This window comes from Monodon monoceros, unplaced genomic scaffold, assembly GCF_005190385.1.
Source record: "Monodon monoceros isolate NGI ecotype Baffin Bay Population unplaced genomic scaffold, NGI_Narwhal_1 Super_Scaffold_10, whole genome shotgun sequence".
Classification (NCBI taxonomy): Eukaryota; Metazoa; Chordata; class Mammalia; order Artiodactyla; family Monodontidae; genus Monodon; species Monodon monoceros.
Genome location: NW_021703766.1, coordinates 48,703,387 through 48,716,939, shown reverse-complemented (window position 1 = coordinate 48,716,939; position 13,553 = coordinate 48,703,387). Strand labels below are relative to the sequence as shown.

At 54.2% G+C, this 13,553-nt stretch overlaps 1 protein-coding gene across 3 annotated transcripts in view; it reads right to left on the bottom strand.

Annotated features, from left to right (window-relative positions):
• The window catches only part of MARK4 (microtubule affinity regulating kinase 4), a 30,343-nt gene that overhangs the window by 14,894 nt on the left and 1,896 nt on the right, over positions 1-13,553 (bottom strand). For 2 of the 3 annotated variants that reach the window (XM_029243574.1, XM_029243594.1), the window contains exons 2-8: positions 10,275-10,475; positions 8,271-8,324; positions 8,125-8,173; positions 7,332-7,397; positions 7,182-7,252; positions 6,135-6,191; positions 3,578-3,814 (exon numbers count right to left, since the gene is read on the bottom strand). In XM_029243574.1, coding sequence (XP_029099407.1) covers positions 3,578-3,814; positions 6,135-6,191; positions 7,182-7,252; positions 7,332-7,397; positions 8,125-8,173; positions 8,271-8,324; positions 10,275-10,475 — 735 coding nt within the window. Of the gene's footprint in view, positions 1-3,577; positions 3,815-6,134; positions 6,192-7,181; positions 7,253-7,331; positions 7,398-8,124; positions 8,174-8,270; positions 8,325-8,664; positions 8,891-10,274; positions 10,476-13,553 lie in introns of those variants that run through there. The other variant, XM_029243583.1, reaches the window with a different exon arrangement.

Sequence of the window (13,553 nt, the reverse complement as noted above, 5' to 3'; positions counted from 1 at the left end):
ACACACACACACACACACACACACACACACACACACACACACACACATCTTTCTCCCAATCCCCCGACAAAAGTGATAGGCGCTCCAAGTCCCAGCCCTGATGCAGTGGGAAAAACCCCACCACTTTTCCCAACCTCAGTTTCAATCTGTAAAACGGGAACGTTGTCATAGATGCAGCAGTTTTCAAAAAAGTTTTTTTAAAAAGTGATATAACTTTTCACTCTGAGTTAATCTTACAGAGAGGGTGAGTTCTATAAGCCAGATAAGAGGGGAGGTGGGTCGGTGAGTCAGCCTCTGGGGCCTTAGTTTCCGTATCTGTAAACAGGGATCACAGCACTCACTCCCCAGGCCAGGGTAGGAGTGAGTCTGTAGAAGTAAATGCCTAGCACGAGTCATGTCCAAAGCAAGTACCTTTTTTTTTTTTTTTTTTTGACCGTACCTCATGGATTGTGGGATCTTAGTTCCAGCACCAGGGATCGAACCTGGACCCTCCGCAGTGAAAGCGCGGAGTCCTAACCACTGGACCGCCAGGGATTCCGCAAGTGTTTTTTTAAAATTAATTAATTAATTAAGTTTTGGCTGCACTGGGTCTTCGTTGCTGCGGGCGGGCTTTCTCTGGTTGCGGCGAGTGGGGGCTACTCTTCGTTGCAGTGCATGGGCTTCTCATTGCGGTGGCCTCTGTTGCAGAGCACGGGCTCTAGGCGTGCGGGCCTCAGCAGTTGTGGCGCGTGGGCTCAGCAGTTGTGGCTCACAGGCTCTAGAGCGCAGGCTCAGTAGTTGTGGCACACGGGCTTAGTTGCTCTGTGGCATGTGGGATCCTCCCGGACCAGGGCATGAACCCGCGTCCCCTGCACTGGCAGGCGGAGTCCCCACCACTGCGCCACCAGGGAAGTACCCGCAAATGCTTTTTTAATACTAGGTTTACAAAAGGGGAGGAGAGAGGGGCATCCTGCCCCCCATCCCCCATGTCTTTCCAAAAAGCTATGAGGCCCTGGCAGTTTCAAAGAACGAGCACTGATTTATATGCTGACTTTTTTTTTTTTAAGGGCCTTTTAGGAGGGCCCTGCCAAGGTTATGAAAGAAAAAATAAATTCCACGCTCCATGGCATGGCAGACTAGGGAGAGCCCCTTCCATCCTGAATAAAGAACTGAGGTAGACAGAAAATGGAGGGTAGGGTGAATGGGGGAAGGGGTCTCTTGGGGTGGAGCCCTCTGCCAGGGCCTGGGCTGGGAGCTCCCTCCGGGGGCCTTCTCCTAAAAGGGCTGGATGAGGCCTGTGCCTGGGGAGCCTGCAGATCATCACAGCCTGAAGGGTCATGAATATTTCATAGTAATGAGGATCGCTTTCAGAGCACTCACCCGGTGCTGGGCAGCGTTCTCAGTGCTTTACACATATGACATCTGTGTTCACAAGGATGCTGTGAAGCAGGGTTATGACGCCCTGTTTTCCAGACAAGGAAACTGAGGCCCAGAGAGGTTAAGTCACTTGCTCTGGGACTGTGCAGCCAGGAAATGGCAGGGCCAGGGTTCAAAGCCAGGCAGTCAAGGCCCGGAGCCTGTGCTGTGTAACCACCACTCCACGCCGCCTCTGTCACGTGATGGTGAGAAGTAGCCATCAGGCCACGGACACCACCACCAGGGCAGCTCCCGAGCGTGACACCCTGGGCAGATGCCAGGTCCCTGTGAAGGGCTTCACACACCCAGTCTGGCTGTAACTGTCCCCATCTTACAGGTGGGGAAACAGAGGTTCAGAAAGGGACTTGTTCAATGTCACTCAGCAAGGAAATGACACAGCAGGGATCTGCCCCCAGCTGCATGTCTCCTTCACCAAGCAAGGCTTGGGGTGCCTGGTGGGGAAACTGGGACAACAGGAGGTGACAAGGGCCTGGGGCAGGTGAGAGGCAGGTCTGGCCCTTTGGAAAGATCTCTTGGCTTCATGCGTGGGGCTCAGAAAGATTATTCTGTGATCTCAGCAAGTCCTCAAATCGCTGCTGTGAGGTTGGTACCCTAGGGTCCTCACTGAACAGAGGTGGAGACAGCCTCGGCGGAGTTGGCTGCTTGGCCGATGCCACTGTGACGAAGGGGTCCCCGTCCTCATCACTCAGGGTTCTGCTGGCCTGTCCTTGGCAATGACCTCCCTGATCCCCTGACGGCTCCTCACGGCCACATCAAGCAGCCTGAGCACTCCCGCTGAGGAATTCCCACCCGAAATGCACCACCTGGATCCAAGCGTGAGGACACACTGTGCAGCCCAGACTGAGGGAGGTTCTTTCCGCGATGACTGGCCTGAACTCATCACTGCAGTGCCATGGAAGACAAAGAACGGCGGAGGGACTGTTCCAGATGAGAGGAGACTAGAGACAGGACAACAGAACGCCATGAAGGCGCCTGAGCGGATGTTGGAGCGGAAGACACGGTGGCCAAGGATATTCTGGGGATGACCGATGCAACCCGAGCATGGGCCGTGGATTAGAGGCCGGGAACACATCAGCGCTGGATTTCCTCAGCGTGATCGTGGATGGGGAAAGGCCGCGTCTCATGAGATCCCTGCTGTATGCAGCCTTTAGGGATGAAGGCGCATTGTGTCTGCAACTGATTCCCATGTGTTCCATCAGTAACGGTGATGACAGCGGTACCATGAGCATATATAGACACTCACGTGGCACACGTGGCCGCAGGCAACCGGAGCATCTCCTGAAAGGTACACACCTGTCCCCGGTTCTAGGCCGACAACTTCTCTGTTGACTGGCAATGTTTCAGAATAAAAAGTTCAAAGAGAAAAAAAAAAATCCACCCCAACACTACAACTCAGCCCACGCTTCCCACCCCTTCCACAGAACGGGCCAGCATCTAGCGCGCTATATATTTTGCTTATTATTTTATTTTCTGCCTGGCTCTGCTGCAAGAATGTCGGTCCACGAGAGCAGCGTCTTTTGTTTGTTTGTTTAAGTGCACCATTCAACGGCTTTCAGTATATTCACCGAGTTGTCGCAACCATCACCAGAATCCGTTTTAGAACATGGTCATCAACCCCCAGGAGAAACTCTGTAGCCCAACCCCCTCTCCTCCCTAGTCTTAGGCAACCACTGATCTGCCTTCTGTCTCTGTGGATTTGCCTATTCCGGATATTTCATAGAGGGGGAACCCACAGCGGGTGGTCTTTTGGGACCAGCTTTTCCCACTTAGCGTGTTTTCAAGGATCGCCTGGGGAGCAGCATGTATGAAGGCAGGGGTTTCTGTCTCTTTTGTTCACCCTGTGTCAGCAAAACTTAAAACAGAGCCTGACCCGTGGACGGTAAGCAATAACTATGTACTGAGTGAATGAGTGAGTGAGCGGGATTTGAACCCAAGCCTGCTGGCGGCCAAGCCCACACCCTGAACCCCGACACAGCCTGGTCCACTTGGGCTGGCCGTGAGGCTGCGGGGACCTGGGTCCTACCTGACCCCCATCATGCCCTGTGACCTCGGCCCCACCCCTCCGGCCCTCTGCAGAAGAGGTGTTTAGGGGCCCGACCGTGAGGGCCAGAGAGACCCTCCCCGGGGGAGTCACAGCCCCTGTGCCAGCCCCGCCCAGCACCTTGAGGTTGTGCCCGTCGAAGGGCAGGGAGCCGCTGACGAGGGTGTATAGGATGACGCCGAGGCTCCAGATGTCCACCTCCGGCCCGTCGTACTTCTTGCCCTGGAACAGCTCCGGGGCGGCGTACGGGGGGCTCCCGCAGAACGTGTCCAGCTTCGAGCCCAGCGTGAACTCATTGCTGAAGCCAAAGTCGGCGATCTTGATGTTGGCCTCGGCGTCCAGCAAGAGGTTCTCGGCCTGCGAGGCAAGGAGAGGGCAGACGGTGGACGTGTGCGGCGCCAGAGCCAGCTGACCTGGTCTGGCTGTGGCCCTGTCCCTTATTCTCTGTGTGACCTTGGGCAGTGACTTTACCTCTCTGGGCCTAGTTTCCTCATCCACAAGATGGGGATAAACATAGTCCCCACCTCACAGGGACGTTTGAGAATTAAGTGAATTATTCCGTGAAAAGTCCTCAAACGATTATTTCATGCCGAGTAAGTGCTATATAACGTTAGCTCTATTATCCCGTGTGGTCTGCAGAGCTGGAAGTCCTCAGGCAACCTCCTGCCCTTCGCAGAGCCTCAGTTCACCCAGCAGAAAAAAAATGAGGACGGATCGCTCAAGACTTACAAAAATGAAAACAATCATTTTATATAATATTTATTGTGCACCTACTATGCGCCGGGCTTTTAGACTATCATTTTTAAGAGTGGCTACATACAGTGGGGTTAAAGGACAGATTCCGGAAGAATCCTAGCTTCAAATCCCAGCTCCACCGCTCACTCACTGTGTGACTTTGGGTGGATTACCGGCTCTCTCTGTGCCTCAGTTTCCGATGTGTAAACTGAAGGGTCATCATAGCACCTGCCTCATGGGCAGATGCAGGGTTAACTGGAAAGTGCTTACCACAGCACGTGGGACAGAGTCAGCACTCAAGAAATACTTTGTACCGTTATAAGGTTTTGTCTATTTTTGGTGGCACGTGTTTGTTATTTGCCATTTCATGGGGGAGGGAACTGAGGCTCAGGGAGGCCACCTCATGCCCACAGCATGAAAGCGGCAGAGTTGGAATCCGAGAGGCCTGCCATCTCCACAGCCCGAGCGTGGAAGGAGCGGCCGGCATCCCGCCTCTTCCAGCTTGTTGTTTGCTACAAACTGATGCATGAAGCCATCCTTCAGACTGCTGACCATGCCTCGCCCCTCCCAACCACTGCCCTTCCCTAGCCCAGCATCTCTGGCTTCCTCCCGGTCTCCCTACTTCCTGGTGTATTTCAGTACCACCCTTCCCCACCTCTGGCCCAGCGAAGGGATAGAACCCACACAGACACACACTTCAGAGGGATCTTCCCCAAACCTCAATCTACTGGCATCTCTGTCTTGCTCAGTGGTGACACTCCCCCTCGTGGCATTTGAGGCTCCGCAGTTCAGCCCCAACCTCACTTCTGGGTTGGTCCCCGTGGTTGGTCCCCCTGAAGACTGTATCCCCAAATCCCCTTTCAGCCACTTCCAGGACCTTCCACCAGGGAGCGTGCCTCCTCCAGGTTGTTCACCATGGATTTCCCCACCCCCCACCCCCCGGCCGCTGCAGGACAAACTCCAAAGCCTCCAAGGTGCCTCCTCAGGGGGTCGTGTGGGGGCATCAGGGCAGTACAGAGAGAGGAAGTGCTTCAAAACGTCTACAGCAATTTGACAATGGAATTTTATGTTTTTTGAATCTATCAATAACCATTTTAAAAATCGGGCTTGTATTTTGCACATCTTTCTTTTCCTTTCATTTTTATTATACTTTACCAAAGTACCTGTCCACAGTGGACTGGGCATTGCAAATACTCAAACAAACCTGGTCCTTTGCTACAGAAACCTTGAGAAGCACTTCCTTAAGTACTTAGACCAGGGCCTGGGACACAGTAGATGCTCAAGAAATCACGGTGAAGACAACAGACAGCTTGATTCGCACCAGACAAACGTTTCTCTCGCTGGTCTAGGACGGGAAGTCCTGAGACAGGAGGTTCTCTCTGGGTGGGGCTGTGGAGCAGGGGCCCTGGGACAAGGAGCTGCCCCTGCTCAGCTCGGCCAGGCAGTGGGGGTAGGGCAGGGGGAGGCCCTGCTAAGTCCCTTCCCTGAGGGGCACTAGCCCTCCCAAAGGTCCTTCTCAAGTTCGAAGATGCTGTGATTCTAAGACCCTGGAGGCTGTGTGACTCTGGGGCTCTAAGATCTCAATTCTTGAAGTTTCCTGAATATTCTGCAGTCTCCCGGAGGCTCGGGGAGTGACTAAGTCTTTATTGCATTCCAGTGACCTTGTCCGGGATGCATGTAACAGTCTGAGGCTGTTCCGGGGACACTTTGTTTCTTTTCCCTTTGTTCACTCCTCCTGTCCCCATCCCCCACCTGCTCCCCCATCAGCTGGCCTTGTTTTTGCCACAAAAGCTTGGGAAAAGGTCAAGGGGCTCTGGATGCTGAGGGAGGAGCACGAAGACAAAAGGAAGGCGAACACGGTGGAGGGTACAGGGCACCCCAGGGGATGGGGGGGCGGTCCTGGGGACAAGCAGGGGTCTGTGGGCTGAGCTGGGAGGCTCACCTTCAGGTCCCTGTGTACAATGTTTTTCTGGTGACAGTAGTGCACAGCCGACACGATCTGGAGGGGAGGGGAGAGGAGAGGAGGGGAGGTCAGTTACTTATGGCTCCCAAACCCCTCGGCCTCCCTCAGAGACCCCATGAACCCGCCCCTCAACTGAGCTCTGGACGCCGGGCCTCCCCAAGCACAGGCTGTGATGCTGGTGCCCCTCCCCACCCCCCAATTCGGCCACAGCAGGAAGTGATGTGGGACCTGCACAGACACACACCTCCACCCGGACACCCGGACATCCTGGTACCCAGACATCGGGACACCCTCCCAGCAAGGACATCAGCACCAAGAAAACAGGACGGGCCCCTCCTGACGTTCACGTCAAGAAACACGCATGAGAACATCGCACAGCTATAGACAGACACGTGGCCCAACATACCAGGGCTTAAGCCCCGCGCACCCAGTACAGCTGCATCCAGCAGCTGGACAGTCCCGGACCAACACCCTCGCTCAGATCTCCTCACCCACCAAACAAACCCTCACACCTGAACGCCCTCTTACCCATCTGGGCACCCTCACTGCCACACATCTGACACCACACGCCCTCTTACTCACAAACTTAAGATACCCACACTTGGGCCCCCCTCACCCATACACCCCAGCTGCCATATGCACTTTTACCCACACAGCTACACACCTATATACCTGGGCACCTACACTCACACACCTCAGCACCCTGGCACCTGTGTGCCCTCCTAGGCACACTCTTATATACGGGGCACACCTTCATACCCACACATCTGACACTGGCACACCTGGGCACTTTCATGCCTGACCCTCTTGCCCGCCCACCTGGGTACCTGCATCCCTCCACCTAGGAAACCTCACACCCGGGCATCTGCACGCCCACAGCCACCCAGCTCTCCACCTTCACCCCCACCCTGCCTTAAGCCACGCCCCCAGGTCCTTGGACAGCCCAGACCCACACCCAGCAATCAGACCCTCGTCCCCAGGGACTGGGGCTCCCCTCCCAGCCCCACCCGCAGCTGTGACCCCAACCTGTCGGAACTTGGCTCGAGCTTCCTTCTCCTTCATGCGGCCGTGTGACACGAGGTAGTCAAACACTTCTCCTGCAGGGCAGAGGCCGAGCGGGGTCAGGGCGGGGCATGGGGGGCGCAGAGAGCAGGGCGGGGAGGGGAGGAGCCTCACCAGCACTTGCATATTCCATCACCAGGTACAGCGTCTTCTCTGTCTCGATCACCTCGAAGAGCTTCACTGCAATGGCCGGGGGATGGGGGCGGGGAGTTACAAGAGAAGAGACCCCTCACCCTCCACCAGCACTTCGTAACTGCGCACGTGCTGACCATAACACCCCTTACTCAAGAACATTCGATGGCTCCCTACTGATGGCAAGATTTTCCAAACTCCCTGGCCCCACTTTACCACCTTCTCCGCTTCCTCACAAGAATGTCAGCTCTATGAGGCCAGGGGTTTCTACCTGTTTTCTTTACCGCTGTGCCCCAGAGTCTGGCACATAAGCAGCCCACTCAGTAAGTATTCGCTGAGTATATATAAACAAATGGATGAATAAATGCTACAGCCACATTCAGGCCAGGCTAAATCCTGCTTCTTTTGTAAAGACCCCACTTTCTCCACTTCTGCCTGGTCATGACGACAATGACAACGGATGCTACTGATGACAATAATCAGACCAGCTCCCACAGCTTAGCTCCCAACTAAGTGCTTTGCACGCATGACCTTACCCAATCCTCGCAATGACCTTGAAGTAAGCCCTCTTATCAGCCCCCGCTCCAGAGGAGGAAACTGAGGCTCAGAGAGGGTGAGTGACTCACCCAAGGTCACACAGCCAGGGAGCAGGGATACTGCTACGAAAAAACAGGCCTTTCTAATTACTATAACGGCCAGTTCTCTCCTCCCCCGACTCTCTTTTCCCAAGTGCCCTGGTTGGTATCCACCGAGCCCACTCCCTTCCCCTCCTCACCGATGTTGGGGTGGTTTAGGCCCTTCATGATACGGACTTCTCGGAACAGCTGGAAGAAAGGAAGAAAGAGAAAGATGAGGGTGGGCCGTTTCGAGGACCCTCTTCCCAACCTTGCCCCTGCCCTGCTCCCTCTCCCTGGGCCTCACCTTCTGCAGGCTGCTGGGGTTCAGCTGGGTTTTATCGATGATCTTGATGGCGACCTAGAGACGGAAGAAAGGGGGGAAAGGTCTAGGTACCACAGGCCCTCGAGCTGGGAAAGGTTCCCCCAACCCAGATCACCCTAGGATATCCTTCCTTTGTCCCTTTTCAGAGACAGCTCTCAGCCTGGGCCATTCTTAGTGGAGGTGGGCTCTGAGCCTCATGACCTTTGCACATGCTGTTCTTACCATGTCCAGTGCTACCCTTACTTCTGCAGGGAAATATATCCCCTATACCACCATGGGGCCTGGGTGGGGCGGCTCCAAGGGCCTGTGTGAGTGAGTGTGAGGGTGACTGAGACCTTGAGGGGGCCCCTCTGGGAGGGCATCTCAGACCACTCACCCATCAGCATCTTTGTTTTGAAGGCACAAACTGTGGAACAAGAAATAATAACCAGACCTCACATCTACTGAGCAGTCACATGGGCCAGGCCCTGGTCTACGCGCTTTACAAATGAGAACTCTCTTGATCCTCATGACAACCCTATGAGATGATCCTCATTTTACAAATGGGGAAACCGAGACACAGAGCTGTTCAGTCACTTGGCCAAGGTTACTTGGCTGGTAAGTTTGTGGGCTGGGACTTGAACTTATGCAGCCTGACAGTCAACCTCTTAAACACTTAAAATCTGTAGAAAGCTTTGAAAGAGCTTTGAGGTAGTCATCATGGGGGAAAAATCAGAACGTTACTGAATCCTCTTTGTACTTATCCTGAAGTTTAGTGAAGTTTCTATTTTGAATTTCACACTGCGGTACAGCACTTCAAGAGCCGTAATCCAGCTTAGGTCTTTAGTTTTCCCAAAGGGTTTTGGGGTCACCCCCCCAATCACCCCAGATCCACTGGATTACAGAGCTCTTCCCTCAGGAGGCTCTGTTCCTTTAGAAAACCCTGGAATCACGTTCAAGACCACATGAGAGAAACAATGTGCTCTTTGTGGGGGAAGAGGGTCCCTTAGCTTTCTTCATACTTTCACAAATGAGTTTTTAATCTTGTCAAGCACTTTTTATGCTAGTATCGAGATGATCATATCGTTTCTGCCCTTGAACCTGTGAATGTGGCGAAGTACACGAATAAATTGTCAATTTGAAAGGAACTGTGCATTCCTCGGATAAACCCAGCTTTGTCACCACACAGCTTTCTTTAATTGATCTGTCAGATTCTTTTTGCTAATATTTTGTTTAAGATTTTTGTACCTATATTCACATGTAAGACGGGCCCACAATTTTATGCCTTATCTGGTTTTGTTGTCACCAAAGAGCACATAAAATTTTTCTGGCACTGGAACCTCTTTCTTTAGTCTCTGGAGATATTAGCATAAAAATGAAATGTTTGGTACAATTTGCCCATAAAACCATTGGGGCCTGGTGACTTTTGTATGTATGGCACAGACAGCGTGAGGGCAGGATGAATTGCTCCAGTTACTTTCTCTAAAATTGAAAGAGGTGCAGAGGAGTCATAAACCCACCCACCGTCTTTTTCTTCCCATTAAGTGTGAGCTGGATGCGTTCTCTCCCTTTCTGCAATAATGTTGCCATACTCAGTACATATACCCATCCTGGAAGGTGAAGCGGGGAGAGTGAGACTGTGTAGACATGAATAAACCTCTTGTGTTCTCAATCAAGATCACTGGGAGATTTGGTGGGACCAAAGTCCACCATTAAAACAGGGAGGTGGCCTAGGTTTAGATACAAAAACCATATGACTCCTTAGAAACACTACACATGGCTTGCCTGTGATCTGAGACAGCCCAACAATTTCAGGGATGCCTGAAATTGGCTCCCTTTTCCTACTTGAGTTGTTCTGGGAAAATGTGAGATGTTCTATTGTGAGAGTGAGAGATTTACATGTGGTCACAAAGCAAAGTGAGGGCCAAGCCCGACCTCTCCCTACCTCCCACCAAGTGCCAGGGCTGCAGGATTCTGCCCCGAGCCCCGCCCTCTCCCCTCACTCACCTCCCGGCCGGTAAGGATGTGCCGGGCCAGCTTGACTTTGGCAAAGTTGCCCTTCCCAATGGTCCTCAGCAGGCGGTAGTTGCCTACATGGGGCTGCTCTTCAGGACAGGAGGCGATGGAGTTTCGGCAGCGGGCACCCAGGGAGCGGCTGGACCAGGACGGTCCCTTGTCCGAGGAGCGGCCAATGCCCAGGGTGCCATGCTGGGCGGGGGAGATGGAGCATGAGAGGTGGGCAGCGCCCATCCAATCCACCTGTGTGCTGGGGCGGTTAACTCCAGCCACGGCCACTGGTCCCCTCGTGGCGCTTTTCAAACCCACGCCAGAGAGAAGGCTTTGGGTCCCCCATATTTCTCTGTGAAAAGACACCTCCAAGAACAAAGATGCTGAGGCTCCCCCAACTCTGCAGCACCTGGGACCCCAGGTATCAGGTCTCTTCTTCACCCCTCCCTGCAATCAGTTTACCCACTCCCCCAACTTCCTTTTCTAATTACTAGAGCCTCCATCAGCTCCAAGATATTGTATTCTAACGCTGCAGCCCTCAACCCCAATCAACGCCAACTCAGTCTGGACTCAACCCTCTAGCCCAACCCTCACTGCTCCCAGCATTCCATTTTATCCATCACTGTCCCCATCCAGCCCCCAATTCTATGGCAAGCCCATATTTCAACACCTGACTTCCAGTCAACTGCCTGCAATGCTTTCTTTTGATCCTTATTGCCCCAAATTCTACTCCAAACACTGTAACCAACCGTCTTTCATTTTGCCCTGACACTGTAGCCCCACATTGTTAACCTTCCTTCTGTGGGAAACTTTGTTGCTTCCTTGCTGGGGTGGGCGTGGGGCGGCACCGCCCTGCTGCTCCATCGCCGCCCTCACCCGCTGACTCCCACGCTACATACACCACGATCTGTCCCCGACGTTGCGTTCCTGCCATCCTGTCCCTCCTGGGCCTCTCTCCCCCGCAGGTCACCTGCCTGCTCCTGGCTCTCCTGTCCTGATTGTGAGCCCCAGGGACTGTGCCTCCCTTTTAGCGCTGGGGCCCAAGGTGTGTGTGACAGAGGCCCTGGCCAAGACGGCTCTGCTCAGACCCTGGGCTGTCCCTGCGCCCTTCCCAAGGCTGGGGGTGGGACACAGGAGGACACAGGGAGCTGAGGAAGACAGAAGGCCAGGTAGGCAACGAAGAGGAGGAGCCGGGCTGCTCCTTGCAGGGATCTGCCGGGCCACTTAACAGTGATGAGGCTCACCATTTAATGAGCACTGGCCATTAAGGCACCATCATTCCCATTTTATAGGTAGGGAAACTGAGGCTCAGAGATGGGACCTGAACCCAGACAGTTTACCCCAGAGTTGACGTCTTCACCGCTGCCGTGCGACACTGTCTCACACTCCTGTCATTTTTATTAAGTAGGCTTTACTATTGGCCAAATCCTGGGCATTAAAGCACCTCATCTGCATTTAATTCCTACAGCAGCCCAATGAGGGCGGCACCTGTATCCCCATATTCCAGAGGTGAAACTGAGGCTTGCAGCGAGACGGTGCCTTGTCAAGGTCACACAGTTCATTCATAAGAAGCAGAAAGGTAATGCTCCCCACAAGGGGCAGAAAGCCAGCCGCCACTGCTGGAGCCCTAACCACATGACTGCTGCTACCACGCCTTCACCTGACTTCCACAGTGGGTGCAATTATGATCCGCACTCTCCACATGGGGACCCTAAGGCTGAGGGCAGGGTTAAGTACCTTGCCCAAGGTCACAGGACAGGTGGAGCAGAGTGCCTAGGATTCGAACCCAGGTCTGCTGACTCCTGAGCCCCCAGCTCTTTCCCACATCCCCCACCGGGCTACTCACAACCCCAGGCCTCCTTCGCGGGGAGGGCAGGAAGGGAGTTGGAGATCCTAGCAGATAAGACCTCTGATTCTCACCCAGATAAGGGCTTGGAGAAGAATCCCCAGCAGGTGGTACTAGGGGAGCCAACTGGGGCTGGGCTGGCACCCCACTGAAGGCAGCGTGGCTGAGGGACCCCTGCAAGGGGCAGCTGGGGCAGTGGGTGACAAGGCCCTCAGGGGCCGGGGGTGGGAGCTAAAATTGGCCGGCACCACCAGCTGGCCTGGCTCCCTCCCGCCGGCTGGTGCCCCAACACCGGGTCTGTTGCTAGGGAACCTCCAGAGAGGCTGGGTGGTGGGGGGCCTGGAACTTGGGGTGGGGGAGCATGACCCCACATGGCTGTCATCACGGTAACCAGGTGGCAGAGGAGGGGGCTATGACCTCAGATTCCAGACGGAGAGAGGTGACCCTCTGCCAGGACTGACAAGCAGGTCTTACAGACTGGAGCTGGGAGGAGACGGGAGAATTAGCCTTCCCGAAGTCCCCATGATGCACAAATCTGAACAATAAGAGGAGGAGGAAGTGCTCGTACAAGCCCTGTTTTACGGATGAGGAAACTGAGGCTCAGAGAGGTGAGGTAACCTGCCTGAGGTCACACAGCTAGGGACGGACAGAAACTAGATTTGAACTTACGCTTCTCTAAAAAATCAAAGTCATAACAACAACAATAATAATAATAATAGCAGCTACAATAGGCCTGGCCCTGTGCGTCTCGCTCACATAATCTCTTTGGCTCCTTATAACATCCCTAACAGGGAGGTGCTACCATCAACCCCATTTAGAGGTGAAGAAACTGAGGCTCCGAGCAGGGAGTGGGTCTGCAAGCTCCCATAACAACCAATGACAGCCCTGGGTTGAGGATCATATCCACACTCACAACAGCAGCGGACATGTGTGGAGTGCATCCTATGGGTCGGGCTTTGCCCCTATCATCTCGACTAACCCTCTGAGGGACTCAAGCCATCACCCCATTTTGCGGGGCAGGCAACAGGCTCAGAAGGCGAGAGCCAGTTACCTGAGGTCACAGTGCAAAGTGGCTGGCAGAAGCAGCACAGGAACCCAGGCCTGTGGGCTCCTTGTCACTTTCTGGAGTGACTGGGCTGGGGTGGGGGAGAGGTGGGTTTCTCATCGAAGACTCCAAATCAGAGTCTGGCCTGCAGCATGATGGGTCGTGATGGCAGTGGTGGTGGTGATGGGGGATCTCTAGGAGGCAGGGTCCTACAAGATGAAGGGACAGAGGCAAATCTCTGGTGGGGATCTGGGGTGAGGGTGGCTGAGGATTGGCAGGGACCTGGCGGAAGGCCTGGAAAGGGACGAAGACTCCAGCTGGGGAGGAGTCTGGCATTGGTTGGTGGGAGGGTCTTTTGAAGCAGTGAGAGTAACCAGAAATCAGGGAA